Raw genomic sequence first — 23,247 nt, forward strand, 5'->3', positions numbered from 1 at the left:
TTTATCTTTAAATTAACTAAATTGAGTTGTGTTATTTATGCACTATATGTCACGCGTTTCCCACGTTTTCTCCCATTATAATAATCAAATAAGGAGAATCAGACGTTATTATGTAACAAAAAAAATAGTCGTCCGTTGCGTAACAACACTGCCCGCCCCCTTTTCACTCGCTCCGCGCATGCGAAGTACAGATATACACGCCGCCATTGAGGGACCCACGATCTGGAGGAAAGGGTCAGAGAGGTACTTCTACCAGCGGTGCCTGCACGTTTTTCCAGTCTTCTGCTACAACTTTGGCTTGAGCTACCGTTTTTAATACTTGACTCAGGCTCTTGACTTATTTGCTGTGGATGTTTTTGGGTCGAAAACTGTCTTCATCGTTACTACAAGGGAGCCTGTTGTTTTTCTTTTTTTTTCTTTTAAAAAAAAAGTAGATTCTAGAAGTAACGGGCAGCAGCTATAACGAGGCTACAGCAGGCTAGCTAACGTTAGCCAGCGACCTGGCTAGCTGCACACGAGCTGAGCATTGCTCGGTGGTGGCGGGGGGGCGGTTTGCCTACAGTGTCATTTGATGGATCCGAGGATCGCCTGGTTCCAACCAGAACAACGTGGACCCGCTAACAACCTGTGGATGCAGATTTGGGAGATGACACAGAGAATTGGCTACTTGTACGTGAATAACAGCTACACTACTGTATCGAGCCCAAAAGCTAACGTTAACGGGGTGTCGGGAGCCGTCGTCGCAGAAGGAAACGAGGCACCCGATACAAAAAGCAGCGGCATCGGAGAAGCCAAGACTCAGGGGATGTCGGCCCCGATGGGGGATGGAGAATTGACAGTACAGGGGGACTTCATACCACTCGAAACTAACAGCAACCACAACAGCCGAGTCGTTGGTACGGGCGGTGTCGGTGGAGGAGGGCAGCAACAGCACGGCAGCGGGGTCGCTGTTAGCAGAGTCACGGACGGACAGCCCCCCAAAAGAAAAAGGGACAACAAAGCTAGCACTTTCGGATTCAGTGTCATCTTAAACGGTGACAATAAAGAATATGTTGGTTACACGGGCACGCCATGGAAAGAAAGGAACTACTCAGAGGGAATTATAGGGTAAGAAAGAGTTTAACGAAGTTGGAAAAGAGAGAACCTTTATAAATTATTTTACTGTATTGGACCCCTTAATGAGGGTGTGAATGTGTAAGCCAACCCCAAGTAGGTGTTCACCTGCAGTGTTTTATTTATTTGTTTATTTAAAGCCTAACTTGAACACCTGCATGCTGAGATAATTGAGGCTGTCAGATCCCATCCCCACCCACTTTGTCAGCTCCACCTATCGTGTTGGGCAACCATGTGCAATGTTTTCTAATTGCATTAAGGCTCATTTGAGCATAAAATTTAATACTTTTGGTTGAAAGGCACCTTATTTAAGACTATTATATAAGGTTATGAAAAGGTGCTGTGGTGGGAGTGGCGTGAGTTCACATGGCTCCTTGGCCAAAATCATATGGTATCTCCTTTGCAGTCCAGAGTTAAAAGAAAAAAAGTTTGATAGTGCTCTCTGCCACTATCATGAAACACCAAAATAAGGAAGTATATTGTGGAAGAATGGCTTTTTATCCCTCCAAAGTTGCAGAGACTTAGAGTCGGTGTTAAGCTCTATGGTTTGCATATCGATGACCAGCTCCTTGTTACAGTCTAATTATTATTTCGATTCTACGTGGTTCTGGATAAATATTCAACACCATATGAGTCTCTGTAGTATTTAGAACATTATAGTGATCATTTAGGTTAAGTGATAAGTGTACCCAGTCTTGTTCTTATACGTACTCATTACTGTTGCTGGGTAAAGTTCATGTTTGCGTTCACCAACAACTTTAGGCGAAAGTGGGGAGGCGAAAACTCCTTTAATAGAAACGAACCTTTGGAAGAAACAGACCACTTCAACTGGTTATGAGAAGGAAAATGGAGAAATGACAAACAGTACAATAAAAAGTCAGTAAGTTGGTGGGGGTCAGTAACTGCAGATCAAAAGCCTTCTGCTCTTGAGCCAAACACACCTGCAGTACAAGGAGAAAGAGAGGACAAACAGTTAATGGCATTCAATGCTGGTGTACTCAGAATGCTCAGAGGGTGAAAGATATGACAGAGGACAAATTGCAAAGGTAAAGAATAACATCATGACACTGACAAATACAAGGTGAAGGAATGCAAATCAACTCGAAACAGGTTGGCTAACCTGGGCTGATGGTAGATCAAATCTGCTGTATGGATGCTATACTACGATTGTGGTTGTGAAGTGGCCTTTTAGTTAGTGTCGCTGTGGATTTCTATTAGCCTGCGGAGTGTGATCATAAGTGCTGTTAGTCTGTGGACAGCTAAGGAGTGTTTGTAGCCCCTTTTAAGGAATTAAATTATTTTCCTGTTATTTCTAGCCACTAACAACGGTGTATTTTAACACAGAGTGCACTGTGAAAGCAAAAGAAAATGCAAGTTAAAAGAATTTTTTGGCATTGGTGGTGATTTTTGACCAGCACTCATGGATAGTCAACATGGTTATAGCATTGTTATGGCAATCAGTCTGTTTCCCTGCTTACAAACAAACCCTGCTTAAAATCTGGTTGTCTTTGAAATATTTATTATAGTCCTAATGCTTTTCCTTTGGAGAGGGGTCAAAGACTCTTTGGGTACCAACATTATTCATATGCAAGGGAAAAAATACTGGAGTTTAATGCTAACTTCAGCAGTTATTTGATTCATAATTTCCACAAAGCAGATTCTGGCAGCTACTAAACTATACTATCACTTCATTTGAGAGACACTCACTTCATTTACTGAGAATGAGATTTGATTCCGTAGAGAGCATGCATGTTTAAATTGCCGGGCTTATATTGTTGTTCCTACCTACTACATTTAGTCTTCTAGCATTAGTCTACAGTATTGAACTACATGACTCAATGAGAGAAGACTGCCTATATTAACTTTTTGCCTTTTTCTTTTCATTCTTGTCATTTGTTTCTTTTAGATGTGATCACTGTGGGGAAATATTTTGGTGGGTGGGGCTCTGTTTTAATTTTCTTTTTCTTAAAGAGCAGAAGTTTGTCTCTTTTCCCACCCCTTTCTGTTAGGCAAGTGCAGACAAGCAGAACACCCTAGTGTGGAGTTTAGTCTTTGGCTGATTCTCATTTATAGTAATATTGTAGCTCTGTGTTTGCTTAAGGACATTCCTTAGTGATTAGCTGGGCTAATACTAAAACCTGAACCTCAGAGTCAGAATCGGACTTCAACCACCACGGAAGGCTTTCTGTTTAACCATACTGTAGTAAATCACAGGGCCAATGTGATGTATGGCAGTACAGTAAATGTATTTTGAAAATGAACATGTGCAGAGCTACTGTATATGTGAATGGTTCACTGTAAAATATCCCTTGTTATACATGTTTTGTTGCTAGGGAGTTGTAGCCTGGGAGCACACTAATGCAACACCTTGAGTCAGACAGATGGAATATACTTTTAAATCAGTGGCTTTAAAAAGCACTGCTGTCAAGGGTGCTAGCATTAATGGTCATGTTGTTCATGAGAAGAGTATCTTGTGGCTGATTGGTTGTTGCTTAAAAAGACTATACTTTTCTACTGTTTTTGACTGTGAGATGTAGTTACCTGGGATTTCAAAGACCGCTTGTCCTATTTTATTTATGTCATGTGCACATTTCTTGATTTGGCCGGCATATTGGATGTGATACAACCACTGGTTGGTAGGGGGAAAAATGTTCCAACTGGTTGGCAAGTTCCTGTGTGTCGCTAGGTGAAATTGGTTTCACCAATTTCTTCCTTTTTTTTTTTTTTTTTTTTTTTTTGTAGATTCATTTTTTTGCCTGGAGATTGGCACACTTGCCTATAGAGTTTCATGTTTATCTTAGCGTACTAACTAACTCTAAGCCCAGAAGTAGTAAAACTTGAGAGGGTACGATGGTAAACTGGAAAAGGAGAATGCTTGCCTTTAGGGCTGAACGATTATGGAAAATAATCTAATTGCGATTTTTTTTTTTTGCCCCAATATTGCGATTGCGATGCGATATGCGATTATTTTTTTTTAAGGTCTTTGTCTTCTGTATTATTAAACAAAGACAAGCAATACATCATATAGTATGGCCAATACTATATTACATTAATTTTAAACTGTTCTTTCCTGGAAGACAGACCTCTGTTATGATGACATGAGGTGATGCATGAATTGATGACTGACATTTTTATTTAACTTCTTCAATCACAACAGTATATTTGAACATACACAATAGTTTATTTTTAGCTTACAAACATCTGAGCATAAAGTGCTGACAAGGAACCCTGGTGTAAACATTAAAATGAAAGTCAGTGCAATGTGCAGATTGCAGAAATATACATAAACAAAATCAGTGGCTTTACCACACTCAGTTTTTCGACATCTGTGAACTACTAGACAGTCATTCAATTAAAAAATAATATTAAATAAATAAAACTAATAAATAAAAAATACACACATCTTACTGATCTCTGCAGTCAGTAACATTACACATAAAGTGCAAACATAATAGCAATTGTATAAACACACACACAAACACGCCTTTAAAATTTAAAGGCGTGAAATTGGACGGTCTAGTTCTGATTAGCGTCACCGCTGTCTCGGTGGAGTTTAATAAACTCGGCCGTCTGCTTCTTGCTATCTAAAATATAACCAGACACTGGTGTAAATTCTCGACTGTCTCATACTTCTGTTTAATAAGTTTTCTGTTTGACGTTTAGTCAGCTGTGTGAAAACCAAGGAGGAACCCACCCGGGGGATTAATAAAGTTTTATTTTATCTAATCTAATAACTTTAATCTCAGCCAAACCGATTTACTCACGAACAAACAAAACACTGAAAAAAGCCCAACAATAACATTTTTAGGTTGTCTAAGTGACTTATATATTACGTTTAACCCGAGCAGCGAAACTCCGCGGTGATCTGAAAATGATGTGCCGGGAGTTGTGCCGTTCTCGGCCGCATCAGTAACCCTCGAGCTCCCGGCTAGCTGTCGAGCTGGTGGGTAGCAGACGCCTCTGAAAACGTCGAAGCACTTTTGCAAATATGGGATATCTTGATAAACCGAGCAGATATTTGATGTTTACACAACTACTTTCTCGCCTGAAAATATGTTAAAAGTTTATTTTGTGACCCAGAAAGATTAGTATGAGTAATTTTAAAACTTAGTAGCGGCCGCTATTGCTGGAAACTGGAGTTTGGCTGGGCCGCGCTATGAATTCTGGGATATGGTAGTAATTTGGACAGCCTTCGGCGCGTCGCTGTGACGTAATCGGTCTACAAATGCGGCCTCAGGAGGATGCAGCCCATGAATTTGGACATGTCCAGAGTATAATCGCAGCCTTTGCGGTTAGAAAATTGCACTTGATCATGTCGCGATATTATCGCAAATGCGATATATCGTTCAGCCCTACTTGCCTTCAAAGCAAAAGCTCTGTATTTTGCAAAATGTTGGCTACACTACTAAGGCACAGCTTTTACTTTGAAGGTGAACCCTCTTCATGTTCAGTTTGCGTCACAGTTTCACTACATCTTGGAGAGTAGCTGGACAGTGTTTCTTAGACAATCCGTCATTGCCATTCAAAGTACAACTGTAGCAATATGTCACCAAAGCAATCGCAAGGCTGCTATTTAACCAACTGGTTGGGAAATACACTTTTCCCTCGCAACAAGTGGTTGCCAGGGGGCTGGCTGGCTAGTCTTTAGGCGTGCATGGGTGGGGATTTTAGTAATAATTTTCCCAGCAACTGCAGTAAACCTCTAGCAACCACATGCAACCGAATGCCTTATTCACGTGATCCTACATTGTCACCATGACAAAATGGTGTGGAAGTTAATACCATGTGATCTGTGGACATGAGTGTGCAAAACATCAATTGAAGTTGATGAGGTTTTCAACAATTTGAATTTATAGGCTCAGTCACCAGTTTTCGTTCACAGTAAGACTTTAAGTCTACTCTCATAAAAATTGGGTGATTCTAAAGATCAGACCAAAGCCATGCTCATTGGTTAACCCCATCTTCACCTTCACTTTTAGTGGGATGATGTTAAGTTTTGCTGAATTGAATTATGGATTTGTTGCTTTGCTTGCTGAGCTTGCAGTGAAAAGTCCAGTAGAATTCATCTTGTCAAGTGCTGTTACAGGTGTTAGCCAACCAGATGAGCTTTATTCAAATCATTTGGTGTGGCTTTGGTCAGTCAAATCAGGTTATTAAAATATACTGAAAATAAAGTGGTTGCACTTCTAGTTTGATGAACTGTAGACAAAATGAATCCTTGTGGAGAGTCATCACCCTGTCTATTAACAAATGTATTAGCATGCAAGCTAGCTTGTCTCAGTCCAAGATTTATTGTTGTACCTTTACAAGTTGCTGTTGCTATGACAATCATGCCAACATGACCAGAGAAATCTTGCATTACTCATGTTAAATCTTCCAAGTTTCTTCTCTGTGATTCATCTGTGATTAGTAAGAGCTATCTAAGTGAGCCATATAATAATAATATTGAGCAAGTGTTGGTTACACGTGTGAAAAACTGTTCTAAAGCCTTTCATCTGCGCTCTTAAGAGAACAGGGTAGTGTGGGTTCAACACAGAAATTTGCAGACATAGGGTCCGCTCTTCGTACCTCGCTAAGTAAGTTAGCTGGATTTGGATTTGGGAAGTCTGTCGCAGCCATGTCCTGTCCGTATACGCGAGCAGCCCATTGCGGAAGGTGCAAGATTGATAAGGAGAGTTCTCAGAATTCAGCGTATATTGCGGGATAGACAGGATCCTTTAGCTCAGCGCGACAGTGTGCTCATAGAGAGATATCGATTTTCCTGTGAGGGTATTATTTACTTAACCAACTTGTTGACGAGGAGGTGCAGGACTACCACCTGTCTTTTTGTGCTCTGCCCTTTTCTTGGTTGCTGTTATAAACAAACAGATTATTTCAGGGTCTCTTTTCAAGAGACTAAAAGCAATATAAGTGATAAATATTACCGTTCTGTAGAATATTCTTATATTTCACTTTTACTTGTTCCCATGTTCTAGTGGGTCCTGTTGTGGCTCTAATGTGAAAGAGGATATAATGTAATATAATATAATATAGTGTAATATAATAAATTTACCCTACTGCCTACTGGTGTTGGCCAGAGGGGCCGATGGCGCGATATGGCAGCCTCGCTTCTGTCAGTCTGCCCCAGGGCAGCTGTGGCTACAACCGTAGCTGCCTCCACCAGTGTGTGAATGTGAGAGTGAATGAATAGTGGTATTGTAAAGCGCTTTGGGTGCCTTGAAAAGCGCTATATAAATCCAATCTATTATTATTATTATTATTATTATTATTATTATTATTATTATTAAATTACTTGCGAGTTTAATTTGTCAGCAACTTTCTGCCAGCCCTCTCTCCTTGCTTTTGCAGCCTTTGCAGTGTTCCCTTGCGTTTTAATTAAACTCTGAAACTCCTGAAATCCCTCAATCAAGAGTTCTTGCTCTGCTGCCGAAAAATACCGAGCGCACTCCTTCGACATTTTCGCCGACCAATCAAAGGGTTGCCGATCAATGTTTCTACTATCGATGCGTAGCCCCTGTTAAGCCACCCAGTGATCTCACATTACTTCATCCAGCTATACTAATCGTCAACAACAGGTGTGTTCGGAGAACCGGAATAGCGAGCTCAAAGTTAGCGCGATGATTTGATCTTGGATGTGTCATTTGATCTTGGATGTAGTAAGCGAGGTACGAAGAACGGACCCATAGTCTATATTGTACCTGAGCATTTTGTTGTTGTTTTGTTTTTTAATAAACAAAACCACAAACAACATAAACTGCCCACTAGGGCTGCCACAAACGATTATTTTGATAGTCGACTAGTCACCGATTATTTATGCGATTAGTCGACTAATCAGATCATCATCCACTGGACGTAAAACTACAGCTTATTGCACCAGCAGCATCTGCTCTTATATAACTATCATTAGCTTACAGCTTTAAGCTTTTAAGGTGCTAACTAAAAATAAAGACAAGATGATAGTTTATTCAATTTTAATGAAATTTGCAGATTGTTTCGGTAAAGTTTAATAAACTCCTTGCTATCTAAAATATATCAGGACACCGGAGTATATTCTCCAGCATCTCACACTTCTGATAATCAGCTGTCTGCTTGACGTTTATTCAGCTGTGTAAAAACTATAACTTTAATCTCAGCCAAACCGATTTACTCAGGAACAAATAAAATACTAAAAAAAAAAAAAAAACAACATTTTTAATTTATCTAAGTGACTCATATATATTTAACCTGAGTCGCGAAAGACAGCGGTGGGTTTGAAAACAATTTGCCGGGAGTCCGGTGTTCTCACGGCGCTAGTGACCTAGCCCCCGGCTAGCTATCGAGCTAGTGGGTAACAGACGTCTCTGAAAACGTCGGAGCGCTTTTGAAAATATGTGGTGTCCTGATAAACTGAGCCGATATTTGAGGTTTACACAGCTACATTCTCGCATGAAAATATGTTAAACGTTTATTTTGTGACCCAGAAAGAATAATAAGAGTAATATTAAAACTAACTAGCTACCGCCATTGTTGGAAACTAAGCTGGGCCGCGCTATGAATTCTGGGACGCTGCTGCTTCTTCTTCTTCGGGGTTTAACGGCAGCTGGCATCCTTGTACATGCAGTGCTGCCATCTTCTGTTTCAGTCCGTTATTACACTCTTAAATCCTGCTATTATTCCTGCGTCTTTTGCGATCTTACAAAGCTTCAAACGACACGTCGACTATTAAATCAGTCGTCGACGATTTTGATAGTCGACGTAATCGTGACTAGTCGACAAATCGTGGCAGCCCTACTGCCCACTGTGGCTACTGTTGGTGTCATTTTGGTTCATCCTTTTCTCCTTCAAGCCCTCTTCTCCAGTCAGGATTCTACTAAGATCTAGTGTCTTAGTTATTTCGTTATGGGCTGTTGGTTGTGTACCCAGAATGTAGTGTAGGAATAGGCACACAAATTTTCCTTTACAGAGTGGCATAAGGCAAAAGTGGAAAATGAGCATTTCAGTTCTTCACCTTTTGATTTTTTTAAGAAGAAGGTAAAGAAGTTTTAAAAAAACAAAAAACAAAACACTTTTAAAATAAAAAATTCCACTCAAGCTTTTACTGGGATTCCTGTCTGGTTTTAGTCTGTGACCAGCCAAATTTTTGCCATTTTTGCCCCCCTGTGCAGTGACATGCTTTAGATTCTTTTTCCCAAATCTGTCTTGTCAATGTTTTGGGCAGCAGGCGTATGTAAACCAGAGAATCACTGTTGCATTTTTGGTATTTGAAAATGGCAAAACAGAGCAATATGGTAGTGCATTTTTCCATGGGACAATCTGTACACTATATTTGGGCATGTGGGTTGGCTAGAGAGGCAGAGGCATGTGCTTATTTGTGTTTGACGCTCCTCCAGGTTTTCTGGAACTTAAATGGTCCAAGCAAGCAGCCTGCCTCTTGATGGCAATGGATCAGTGTTTACATGCTCCACACGGCCTTACTTCCATTAAACAAAGCCAACCCACTTGAGAGTGAAACCTGAGCCCTTTCTGTCCATCCAATCAGATTAGGAGCTTGAAGGGAGTGTTTCCACCTAATTTTCTAGTCATGTAGAACAGCTATTTAGATTCTTGATATGGTCACAGGAAGTAAGTGTAGATGGTAGAACTGTGGCCTTTTTCTGTCCTGCAGAACACATGTTGTGCTTTTTATTGTGTAGATAATGTCTCAAGGTTAGTCATTTACAGCAGGGACATGATGTTAGAATTCAAAGTGATAGGTAGTTTTATTAGATTACAAGGCTGCGTGACTCTAGTAAATTCATAATCACAATTGTTTTGGTCAGTAGTGTTGTACTGTGGTGATTGTGTTGACTAAAATGGCTTTGCCCTTGACTGTTAAAACAAAACTAAAAAAACAAAAGGGGGGGAAAAAAGAAGCAATTGAATCAGTGAGGAGGGTGGAGGACACATTGTGATCTGGTAGGACGTTTTATGCCCAGACTAATAGGTGTTTTGATTATATAGCTGTTCTCAAAAGGCCAAGTGCTCATCTGCCCCAACTGTGAAAAGTTTGCTTGTGCAGACGGCCCCAGTTGGCAGTAAACTTGCATGCCTTGGGAGACCTACACAGTAGTAACTAGAAAGTAATAGAGAGCCATAGCTAATCGCAAACTGTAGCATGCTACAGACAGTAAACTGGGTGAGAGATTCTGAGGGCTCTCAAGACCAAAGTAACTGTTCATGATTCTTCCACAGATTCAACTGTGGAAATGTTGCTTTACTTCCTGTCAATTGGTAAACTTTACTGAAAGCCCTCTTCCCATCATTACTCTACCTGAACAAAATGGTGATTTGAGCTTTTAGGTTGGGGCAAAAATTCACTGCTGTAAAGTAAAAAGATGAAACCTGCTTTAAAAAATGCAAAAAGGAGTCTTTAAATGCAGATTATTTTGTTTTGACGATCTTAAAATTAAGCTTGCTATACTACATGTGTCCATTTTTGTTAACTTAAATGGCATTTCCAAACATGGGAGACAAAACATCTGAAATAGCAAGTCATAGTAACAAAGATTTATAGCTAATGCAAGTAGTCCAGAGGCATTTAAGTAGACGTTAAGGTACCAAGTTCATTGCATTTGACGTTAACTGAATTTGTGTTTAATATTTTGGATATGTTTGTGCATGCCCACGGCCACGACACAGAAATGAAAGAGTAAAACAAAAATAAACAACCCTCATGTCAAACCTGACCATAGTTTTCACCTTAGCTGAGGGCTCCAGTTATAGAGTACATCTCTTACAAGCTAATTAAATGTGTGGTTAATAGTTCACTAATGAGTTGACTCACCATATTGTTTTATTACCATTTACTGCATCTATTTTTTTTAGATATTTATATGACCCTAGGACACCCATAGACAGTGCCTCTGTGACTAAAACTCTGTTAGTGGAGCTGTGGTTCATCTAGTTTCTGCTGGCTTTGACATCCATGTCACCCTCTCCTTTTTCTTTCTCTGCTTACTGGCTGGCTGTCAGCCAAAGTGTGTAAGCTTGTAGTGAGAAAGAAGCCTTATGCGTGTCCTGTGAATACCATGTAAAACGGGCCCACTCTGAACAGCACATGTGGGCAGCTGGTCATACTGTCTTCCCATGTGTAGTGAGGAATGTAGTTGTTTTTTTCCCTTTTTTCTTCTCTCTTCCAGTCCTATGGAAACTTCCTGTGTTCCAGTGCGATGCAGTGAACTTGTAAAACAGTATTTTCCAAAGGAAAGATCGTAACTGACTCTTGTCTATTAGTAGTTTAAAAAAACAAAACAAGGAAAAACAGCCACACAAACATTTTATTACCATTTTCTGTTTATTGCACTGTTGTAGGTGAGCTTTGCATGGCTGACAGTTAAAAATGGAGCCCTATTTATTTAAAGCGAGGCGTTTTAGCTCCTCTTCTTTTAAGTTGATTTTCTTATTGCTCATTGCGAATAGAAGGTTTGATCAGCAAATGGGTAGACTTTCTATGCTAACAGCCTGGTACGAGTTGACTGTCTGAAACTGAGTGCTTAGAGGACCCTGAATTTTGGTGGTAAATACACAGAACTCATTATTTAAACCTATCACAGTGATTGATATAGAGATTTTCCTGGTGACTGTTTCAACTAACAGAGGACTGAAGACCTAGTCTAAAAGCTAGAAAACGCATGGTTAACAATCATGTGGTTGAGTTTACACTGAGACTGCTGCATCTGTTCTTTTACATCAAAGTACTGCAAAACTGTGCTGGTTTGTCCACATGTTTGCAACTAGCAGAAGTACTCCTGGATTGTATTTGATGACTAGCCAGGGCAGCAGCATTTTAAACATTAGTTGTACACATCCTTAATATGAGCATCAACCATTGTAACTTTATTTATTTTTAAACATGATGATTAGAGTGATTTTCAAGCTCCAACTACTATCCTGGACTATATCAGGTTTCTGGTGTAGCTATTCCTATTTAGACCATAGCACCCTGGTACATCATTCAGGTGTACCCAGGCCTGTCACACTTAGTCAGCAGTGTGTGGGCTTTTGTGTAACTGGAGCTGTGTTGTCCCAGTGGCCAACATTTACCACCGGATCAGTTCATTGATGAAACATTAATGAATATGCCATCTGTGTGACACTGACGCGTCTACTTCTGTTTGTGCTCGTCCTCATTTAGCAACGCTGTGTGTAATGCGACTGGTTTGCCTCCAGGCATCCCCGTCAGTTCAAAGCTACTGTTGTTGAAGATGTCATTTCATAGACACAGCAGTGTCATGTAACGTTGCTGTGGATGTGCATGGAACCCTTTGTTGCAAAGGTTGGCACAGCACAAATTTCAAGCCTTGATTTGACTAAAAGGATAATGTTTGAACTTGTTTTGGCTAAATATACCAACAAAAATGGCGAGAACTGTAGCATGATTAATCTGGTGCATAACTAGACTGCATTGAGCAGGTGTTTTTCGGCACAGGAATGTCTTAAAGTGGCCATTAAATATTAAATTCTAAAGGTTTGCTTCAGTAAATACATTTATTGGAACATCCAGTAAATGTTGCTCAGTGTGATGTGACAGTAACCTCTTTTTCCTTCATTCTCACCAACTTAACAGATGGCTCTCAGTCACATGAACGCTTTTCAGCACCACACCCAATCCTGCATCTCTACCCTAATCTTTCTGTCTTACCTCTGGTGTATATATATATATATATATATATATATATATATATATATATATATATATATATATATATATATATATATATATATATATATATATATATATATATATATATATATATATATATATATATATATATATAAAAAAAAAGAAAAAAAAAAAAAAAAAACACCCAGCACGCCCCTGCGGGCGGTTTATCCTTCAAGCTCGGGTCCTCTACCAGAGGCCTGGGAGCTTGAGGGTCCTGCGCAGTATCTTAGCTGTTCCCAGGACTGCGCTCTTCTGGACAGAGATCTCCGATGTTATTCCCGGGATCTGCTGGAGCCACTCGCCTAGCTTGGGAGTCACCGCACCTAGTGCTCCGATTACCACGGGGACCACCGTTACCTTCACCCTCCACATCCTCTCGAGCTCTTCTCTGAGCCCTTGGTATTTCTCCAGCTTCTCGTGTTCCTTCTTCCTGATATTGCTGTCATTCGGAACCGCTACATCGATCACTACGGCCGTCTTCTTCTGTTTGTCTACCACCACTATGTCCGGTTGGTTAGCCACCACCATTTTGTCCGTCTGTATCTGGAAGTCCCACAGGATCTTAGCTCGGTCATTCTCCACCACCCTTGGGGGCATCTCCCATTTTGACCTCGGGACTTCTAGGTTATACTCGGCACAGATGTTCCTGTACACTATGCCGGCCACTTGGTTATGGCGTTCCATGTATGCCTTGCCTGCTAGCATCTTGCACCCTGCTGTTATGTGCTGGATTGTCTCTGGGGCATCTTTACACAGCCTGCACCTGGGGTCTTGCCTGGTGTGATAGACCCCAGCCTCTATGGATCTTGTACTCAGAGCTTGTTCTTGTGCTGCCATGATTAGTGCCTCTGTGCTGTCTTTCAGTCCAGCTTTGTCCAGCCACTGGTAGGATTTCTGGATATCAGCCACCTCCTCTATCTGCCGGTGGTACATACCGTGCAGGGGCCTGTCCTTCCATGATGGTTCCTCGTCTCCCTCCTCTTTCTTGGGTTTCTGCTGCCTGAGGTATTCACTGAGCACTCGGTCAGTTGGGGCCATCTTCCCAATGTATTCTTGGATGTTCCTTGTCTCATCCTGGACTGTGGTGCTGACACTCACCAGTCCCCGGCCCCCTTCCTTCCGCTTAGCGTACAGCCTCAGGGTGCTGGACTTGGGGTGAAACCCTCCATGCATGGTCAGGAGCTTTCTTGTCTTTATGTCAGTGGCTTCTATCTCCTCCTTTGGCCAGCCTATTACCCCAGCAGGGTACCTGCTCATGAAGTATATATATATATATATATATATATATATATATATATTTGCTTTGCTTGTTATACCTTTTGCTCTCCATGTTTGACTTGGAATTATTTTTCCAACCACCAGAAGGCCCTATTATGCCTCCTGGACAGGGTGTGTCCTCATGAAGTATAGCCCCTTTTACAGGAATTTATTTACAAAAACATTCAAGTATGCATAAAAAAAAAAGTGCATTTGGTTGGAGTGTACAGTCTTGTTTTCGAGTATAAATTTTAATGCATAAACTGAGTCCTTGTGATTTGTGCCAAGTTTAGTGGGGAATGAAGCCAACCAAGTTCAGGAACTCAACTCAAGCTGTGCTGTGTCAAGTCTCACCCTCACTGTCAGCAATTTGAAACTTAAGCTGCCAAGTTTTTCATCCTTACCTCTGACCTGTCAGTCCTGCTCCTGCACTGAATCACTGCCTGATCACTGATGTTTTAATCTCTGTAGGCTTTGAGGGAAATGGTTACTCATTGCTTCTCATTTTCTATTTATTATTATTATTATTATTATTATTATTATTATTATTATTATTCCTTTATTTATCCAGGTAAAAAAAATCTCATTGAGATTAAAAATCTCATTTCCAAGAGAGACCTGGCATCATGGCAACAAAAGTCACATACCACATAGGTATATAACATTTAAAACATCATTTGTTATGCGGTTAAGAGCTCAGAGCTCTGTCTCTTCCGCTGTGATAAATCATTTCAAATGTGATTTAACTGACTGGGAAGATATTTTGATTATTGTGGAGCAATATCGTGAATTTCACTGATTAGGGCACATATGTTGCCATACCCCCCCATACATACATGACATTGCCTAATGGTGCTGGACACCTGGGGACCTACACGTTGAATTGCAGTCACCAACCAATCATTTGATAGAAAGTAAAACATTTTTAAATGTTTTCTAAGATTTGTTTGAACTTTTATAGTAATATTTAGCTTTTTAAGTGCGATTGGTGAAAACTAGACCTTTGACTGTGCTTTCAGCTATCACAGACTGTTTTCATAGTTTTTTTTTCTATTTTTATAAATGAAATGATTAGTAAAAGCACTGCTTTAATTCCTCAGACCGACACAAAGTCAATTCCAGTACTCTGGGGAGTAGGGCTGTGCGATATGACCAAAATCTCATATCCCGATATAAGACATCTATCGTCCCGATAACGATATAAATCACAAAAATGAATCTCGGGCAGCTCGACTTGCGTGAAGTGTTTCCAGCTGGGTGTCGTGTAACTGGAGTCGAGTGTTTTAACCGATGCATGTAACGATACATTTTTAGACATAAATTTAATGGCCGCCGTTTTCTTTGAGTATTTATTACACAGCCTGCTGCGGGGAAAAGCCTGTTCTAACGTTTGAGTCTAAGGTTTATTTTTTAGCACCTGACGGGTCTTTTTTTGCTTTTCATCCGTAAATACTCTGCATACTCTTTCACGTGATTCAGTTTATTTTGAAAAGTCTCAACAGGATCTTGAGCTTTATTGTGAAAGGTTTATATGTAAAATAAACAAGCGGACACGCGTTGGTTTTACCGTCGTTGTTGCTAACAACAACGCATAAAAACAGGCGCTTGTCCGTCTGTAGTATATTAAATATAAGAGAAAGAGAGAACTTTAAGAAATTAATATAGCCACTACAGTGACCATCAAAACGATGAAAAAATATTGCCGTAAACAGTTTATTTTGCGACACCACGAAACAAACGATAGCGTAAAATGAAACGATAGACGTTTTTATATCGTCATCCGATATATATATATATATGTTATATCGAACAGCCTTACTGGGGAGTCAAAAAGTGGTGTCAGAAGAAAATTCAACATTGCTCCTAAGCAGCTCTGCTCCATTCATATTTTATTCATACATACTGACCAAATTACATTAGAGTACAAAACACAACTGGTTTAAAATGAAGCAGCACTAATGTTAGAGGCAGCAATTGGGAATAAACATGACTGGCAACATTTCAAACACTAGAATAAGCTTGTTGGAGGAAAGTGTTAGACTTCTCTCCAAGTCTCAGCTCTCTGGAAAGCTGCTCTTCTAGGTTATGTAACACCACAGTGATATAGGCAAGTGGGATTATGTGATAAATGGTACCAAGGGTCCTGAAGCTTTCAAGTCAGGCAGGCCAGAGGACTGGGATGTAATTTGATCCTAGAAGGTGAGGCCAGAGGAGGAATTCATTATTTGTTTTTAAATGTGTGCTCTCATCACTTGAAAACAAGGAAGCAGTAGTACTGTTTGCTGTAAAATGAAACCTAGTGGTGCTGTTGGTAAGTGAAACTGCTTGACATCAATGTTCTGTTGAGAATGCATTTGACAGAGGTTAATTTAACTTGACCTATTTTTAGGTATCCTGAATGAAGCCATGGTGACGTGTGTTCTCTAAACCATGAAATTAAAAGTAATTCTTCTGTAATGCAGATTGGAGCTTTTCAGTTTCTGTTTACCCTTAAATGAAACTTAGTGTGTGATTGAGGCTGAAATTTCTCCAGCGTCATTGGAGGGTGGAGCAAAAAAACCCAAACAACTATTTGCATTCTTGGATGTCCAAAAGAAATGAATTGTATGTGGTACCAGCTTGTGTTCTGTATAAAAACCTGCACTTAAGGTTATCAAACTTTTCAGAAGGAAGATGCAAACAGCAGTAACATGTTTGATGTGAAAGAAGGAAGCGAATGAAACTAAATGAAGCCATTCTGTTCACTTTATTTCTGTATTTGAGGTCAGCAGTCTGAAGCTTTCTTTAAGATGAAACCGTCCTTCCAGCTAATGGAAGCATCTTTGTGACAGATGTAATATCAGCATGCTTTTCTGGGGAGAAAAAATTGCTTTGGGGATCTTGTCTTGTCTTTATCTGCACATAGTGGTAATCAGTTTTCAGTTAGTATTACTTAGAAGTAGAGCAGGGCGATATGGCCAAAAATATTTATCACGATATATATATATATATTTGAAAATTTGCAATAACGATATAACTGACGATATAATTGATGCGAGACAAAATACAACTCCACAACATTACTAGCGCAAAAAGACAACCTTCCATTTATTTTCACTTAAACAAGAAGCTGGTTTTTATGTACATTAAAGCTTTATAAAAATGTAACAGTGCAAATGCAAATTCCTTGCTGAAAGCTGACACATCCTGAGCATAACCATGTATAATATCCACTGAAGTTAAAAAGAGGTGCTTTGCAACATTAAACTGCAGTGTGCAGTACGTATTTTTCGGACCATAAGGTGCACGGGATTATAAGGCACATTAAGCGAAACAAAGCAGTCAGATAAATCAAACTTTATTAAACTCATTCTTCTTGCTTCCTCCACTTCTGTACCATTGATTCATTAATGTTGAATTCTCTGGCAGCTGCTCTATTCCCATTTTGTTGCAGTATATTAATGACTACCCTCGTATTGTGGATGGATTATTTCAGTTGTTCTCCTGACTGAAGTTTGGTCCGTTTACAGCATCCTGCCATGCGATTGCATTTGTCTTTAACTATCAGGAACCTTAACGTTAACTTTTATAAGTGGGAAAAGTGTTAGTGTTTGTCCTCCAGCTTCACTGTTTATGTTATGCTAACATAGCTGTGTCGCTAGCGATCACGTAGCACATCATTATATACCAACTAGTCCAACTTCAGTAACCCTACAAACGTCACTGCTGTTTAGTTTCCTGTCTTCATTTATGTTGGAAGTGATAGCAGAGCTGTACGTTTGAATTTTTTCAGAAATCTCTCAGTCAGAACATGCTATATCATGCTTAGGTAACTAGCGAAACTAGCGAGCTAACTTCCGCTAGCTTCCTGCTAACTTCTAACTCCGTTAAATGTAATAAATTTTGTTTTCATGGATGCCTGGAAGTTAAACTTCTTAGTTACACCTGGTAAAGCAGCAATGCTGATCGTTTTATTAAAGATGAAAGAATTTAGACAGTTTTTAACTCTCAGTGATGCTGCAGTGTTCGTTTGACCAGAAGCTTACGGAGTTTAGGACCCAGATTACTCCCAGATTTAAGAGCATCTTAGTCCGACAAATACGACAATAACGACGGCCGCTTGCATGTTCTGCAAAAAAATGTGCTTTGTCGTGTATCTGACGGACAAACACCAAACCAGTTCCACATCACTGAAGTTGCACCATTTTTACAAACCAATTCTGGTTCATCTGTTTCACTCAACAATCGGCCATGTGCGTATGAAAACAAAGGCACTGCGCGTGCGCGTTTTACTCATATTCTATCGCGATATTTCATTTTCCTATCGTTGCCCAACATTATACCGGTATTACCGTGAACGGTATAATATGGCCCAGCCCTACTTAGAAGTATCATCTCCCCACAATTTTTCTTTGCATTTTCAGTAACTCGTTCACTTACGAACAGCCAGTTGAGCAGCATTGAGACCCAAGAATAGCAGTTAAATATTAAAGTTTTCATTTATCACAGTTAGAACAGTAGTAATATTTTTAGAAATCATCCTACTTGACCCTCTGCTAATGGAACTAGAATTCCTGATTTTAAAAGTGTACTTAATTTCCTAGTCTAATCATTGCTCAAGTTAAATGCCCTATGCTACTTTGATCTAGAATAGGGCATGATGTGCCCCTTTCAGAGTTTGGGGTGTTTCATAAAATTGTCTTAATTAATAAAATAGGAGTGCCTACTTTATAATTAATTATGATTATTGTTATTATTATTTTAAGTAGCCATCTTTTTGTGTTTAGATTAACTGTTAATTTGTACACACAATGTTTTTATCCAGCAAATCAGGGGTTAGTTTAAGGACATCAAGATGGTATTTGACTAAAGGGGGAGAGAGTTCTGCATTGTAGGTACAGTTAAGTTTCTGAAAACAAGAAATGATGAAGGTGAGGCTCAGTTTCCTTAACTATCAGGTGAGGAGAGCTTGATGTATAAAGCCCCAGTAAGATGACACACACAAGCTCTTTGGAGTGGAATCTAAACAACAGTCAGCAATACCAGCTGTCATATGCTTTTTCTTTACTGGTATCACTGTCTAATATGAATTGGTTAATTTTGGCCTAACGTGTGTCAATTGTCTGCACACAAACTTGTCTCTCCTTATGTGTATGTAGACATGACTGGTCAGTGAAAATGTCAACACACGTGGACAAAGTGACCCATTCCAAGGACAAAAGCTTAGCCCTTACTACTTTCCCCCTTTTTCTTTTAAACGGACATATGCACTGTAGAGGTTCCTGTTGTTTTTACGCTGCCTGACAGTTTACCAAATATAAATGGTTGGCTTTAAACTTAAAACACCACTAGTTATGTTATTTTTGGAAGACTAAAACTCGCATGCTATTTGGAGGAATAACACCCAGATATTACGTGTCTCAGAACACCACCATTAGGCAACTCGTATGCTCTGTCATAATATGAAATTCAGTCAAAACATTTTATTTATTTATTTTCTATTTTTTTTGATTGTACTGATAAGCATGAATTTATTTGCCAAGGGAAGGTCAAGTCTTTGGATCCAGCCTGCTGAGTTGTCTTTAATTTTTGGCCTGCTCACTGCAAAATGTGCATGAATACAGTGCTTGCATCTTCTAAACAATTGTCCTTGCAAAAACTGTTCAAATATTATAATAATTTGCCTGGAGATCATACTCTCATTTGGATTTTCAGCAACTAAAGAAACACTGCTGCTAGTTATATCCTTTTCCTGGCATTACATATTTGCAATGCTACTGTCAGAGGATCCCAGAATGGTTCAACCCAATGAGCGAAATTTTACCTTTTGTTTTTGGCATTAGACTTTTACTAATTACTTTTAGTAATGTATTTTTAACTGTTGTTGCTGTGTGGTGTGTGGTTTTTTTTTTTTTTTTTTTTTTTTTTTTTTTTTTTTTTTTTTTTTAAACACAAATTTACATTGTGGTGGTTTCTGCATTTTTATTTTCATTCTTTGCCTCTACTTAACTGGTATATGGATTTGGATGCATATGTCCTATATGATATATTATTGTACTGCTGTACTGTCACAAACAACCAGATGGAGTAAGATTTCATGCAGTAATGACTAAACTTTAGATTAATTTTTTTTTTTTTTTTAAATAATGATACCTTATATTTTAAGTTTTATTTCAGTCTGGTATTCTTCCACTATTTTTGACAGCACTGTTTTGTTCTCTACAGGCTACATGAGGAGATTATAGACTTCTATAACTACATCTCCCCACGGCCAGAGGAAGAGAAAATGAGACTGGAGGTGGTGGACAGAATCAAGGAAGTCATCCATGACTTGTGGCCAAGTGCTGAGGTATATTTTATTCTTAAACCCTAACAACTGCAAAAGTTTTCTTTAGGCAGAATGTTGGTTTGGATATTGAGAGATAATAGATTTATTTTTTGGGGGAAAAAATCCACTTGTGGGGTTTGTCAGTGAAAGCACCACTTCAGATTATTAGCTTTAATCTGAAAGCTATCTAATGTCTATTTTACCGTATCTTATTTTATTTTTTGCACAAATAAATGATTTGTAACACAGTGAAAACCTTTAACATGCTTTCTTAAGTGAATTTTAAGGAAGTGCTTGAAAAGGACAGTTTCTGCAAATAGCTTTTATTGCAAAGTACTTTGTGGAGTCATAAATGCTGACAGAGACCGAGCTCTATGGCCATACTACCTTTGACACAGTGGTCTCTGTAACTTATACAGGTCCTTCTCAAAAAAATTAGCGTATTGTGATAAAGTGCATTATTTTCTGTAATGTACTGATAAACATTAGACTTTCATATATTTCAGATTCATTACACACAACTGAAGTAGTTTGAGCCTTTTATCGTTTTAATATTGATGATTTTGGCATACAGCTCATGAAAACCCAAATTTCCTATCTCAAAAACTTAGCATATTTCATCCGACCAATAAAAGAAAAGTGTTTTTAATACAAAAGTCAACCTTCAAATAATTATGTTCAGTTATGCACTCAAAACTTGGTCGGGAATCCTTTTGCGGAAATGACTGCTTCAATGCGGCGTGGCATGGAGGCAATCAGCCTGTGGCACTGCTGAGGTGTTATGGAGGCCCAGGATGCTTCGATAGCGGCCTTAAGCTCATCCAGAGTGTATCCCACAGATTCTCTATGGGGTTCAGGTCAGGAGAGTTGGCAGGCCAATTGAGCACAGTAATACCATGGTCAGTAAACCATTTACCAGTGGTTTTGGCACTGTAAGCAGGTGCCAGGTCGTGCTGAAAAATGAAATCTTCATCTCCATAAAGCTTTTCAGCAGATGGAAGCATGAAGTGCTCCAAAATCTCCTGATAGCTAGCTGCATTGACCCTGCCCTTGATAAAACACAGTGGACCAACACCAGCAGCTGACATGGCACCCCAGACCATCACTGACTGTGGGTACTTGACACGGGACTTCAGGCATTTTGGCATTTCCCTCTCCCCAGTCTTCCTCCAGACTCTTGATGGCATCTTGATTTCCGAATGACATGCAAAAGTTGCTTTCATCCGAAAAAAGTACTTTGGACCACTGAGTAACAGTCCAGTGCTGCTTCTCTGTAGCCCAGGTCAGGCGCTTCTGCCGCTGTTTCTGGTTCAAAAGTGGCTTTACCTGGGGAATGCGGCACCAGCCCATTTCCTGCACATACCTGTACACGGTGGCTCTGGATGTTTCTACTCCAGACTCTACTGCTTCCGCAGGTCCCCCAAGGTCTGGAATCGGTCCTTCTCCACAATCTTCCTCAGGGTCCGGTCACCTCTTCTCGTTGTGCAGCGTTTTCTGCCACACTTTTTCCTTCCCACAGACTTCCCACTTAGGTGACTTGATACAGCCCTCTGGGAGCAGCCTATTCGTTCAGAAATTTCTTTCTGTGTCTTACTCGTTTAGAGGACCTTTTCATGATATGCTAATTTTTTGAGATAGGAATTTTGGGTTTTCATTAGCTGTATGCCAAAATCATCAATATTAAAACAATGACAGGCTTGAACTACTTGTGTGTAATGAATCTGAAATCTATGAAAGTCTAATGTTTATCAGTACATTACAGAAAATAATGAACTTTATCACAATATGCTAATTTTTTTTGAGAAGGACCTGTAACTGTCAGATACCAGTGTTGGTTTACAATACTAATCAGGCTGTTTGTGATGTAGCTAATGGCTACAGGCGTCAGGCTTTTATAAAGCATCCTGTTTTCTGTTATCTCGCTGCTGCACAGTACTGTTTGGGTCATTTTATTACTGCCACCTCAGGCATTATTGTACCCGCTGACTTTGATCCTGCTGATAGAGCAGTGTGCTTCAAAGTGTGTCTGCCCTGGGAATAGCAGCTCCTAAATGAGGAGCACAACACTGTCCCAATTGTGGTCAGCTTTATTTATTTTTTCCCCCCCCACCATGAAGTGAGCAGGAGCAGCGTTGTCATCAGGTCAGTGTGATGCCTGTTTAATTAGCTTAGATGCCAAGAAGTCCAGCAGTCACGCTGTTGCTGTACCAAATTGAAATCTTGCCAGGTAAACATGTAGGATTGTCTCATTCAAAAAGCACCAAGAAATGTTAATGGTATGTATGCAATAACTTGGCAGTTATTCACCACACTTAGGCCACAAGTGAAAGTGTTACTGGAGATGCCAAACTGGGATCAAACGACTCTTTTCACCTTCCTAACCACCTATAGTTACCTCACCCTTCACAGAAATCTTCAAGAACTACTATTCATTCATTCATTCGGTCATGGCTCTACACTCAGCTTAATGCTCTACATGTGACAGTCCTGTAAACCAGAGTTTATACTTCTGGGTTATAGTGGAATGTGTAGAGGAGGTTTAAGGGAATTAAATGTGGGCTATGGCTTAATTCTATTTGTGTAGTGCTCTGAGAGAGGTTAAAAGGGAAGGTTGAAGATGTATTTTCATTAACAGAGTGCAGGTTATAAGATTAGTAGCTAAAAAGGCTGTTGTTATTGTAAAAGCTGTTCAATTTGTGTAAGCCTGCCACTAAATCACTGCTATGTTGAGCTGTAAAAATGTATTCATGCACGCTGTAGAACAGGTTTTTGTTGTAGTCAGTTGTAGCGTGGGAAAATCAAGGAAAGCTATCATAGTGCTTGTTTCAGTTTGCCAGCAGGGTAATCTGTCATGGGTTGTCAGAGCTATAAAGGTGTGTAGGAGTTT

At 39.7% G+C, this 23,247-nt stretch overlaps 1 protein-coding gene across 1 annotated transcript in view; it reads left to right on the top strand.

Moving 5' to 3' along the window:
• Positions 1-206: 206 nt before the first annotated feature.
• The window catches only part of tent4b (terminal nucleotidyltransferase 4B), a 32,061-nt gene continuing 9,020 nt past the window's right edge, over positions 207-23,247 (top strand). Inside the window, exons 1-2 of the mRNA XM_085425301.1 lie at positions 207-1,107; positions 20,258-20,381. Of these exons, the coding sequence (XP_085281427.1) occupies positions 572-1,107; positions 20,258-20,381 (660 nt within the window). The 5' untranslated portion in view covers positions 207-571. The remainder of the gene's footprint in view (positions 1,108-20,257; positions 20,382-23,247) is intronic.

This window comes from Rhamphochromis longiceps, linkage group LG1 (genome assembly GCF_057381845.1).
Source record: "Rhamphochromis longiceps isolate RC_006_pf linkage group LG1, R_longiceps_female_GT1.1, whole genome shotgun sequence".
In the NCBI taxonomy this organism is placed as follows: domain Eukaryota; kingdom Metazoa; phylum Chordata; class Actinopteri; order Cichliformes; family Cichlidae; genus Rhamphochromis; species Rhamphochromis longiceps.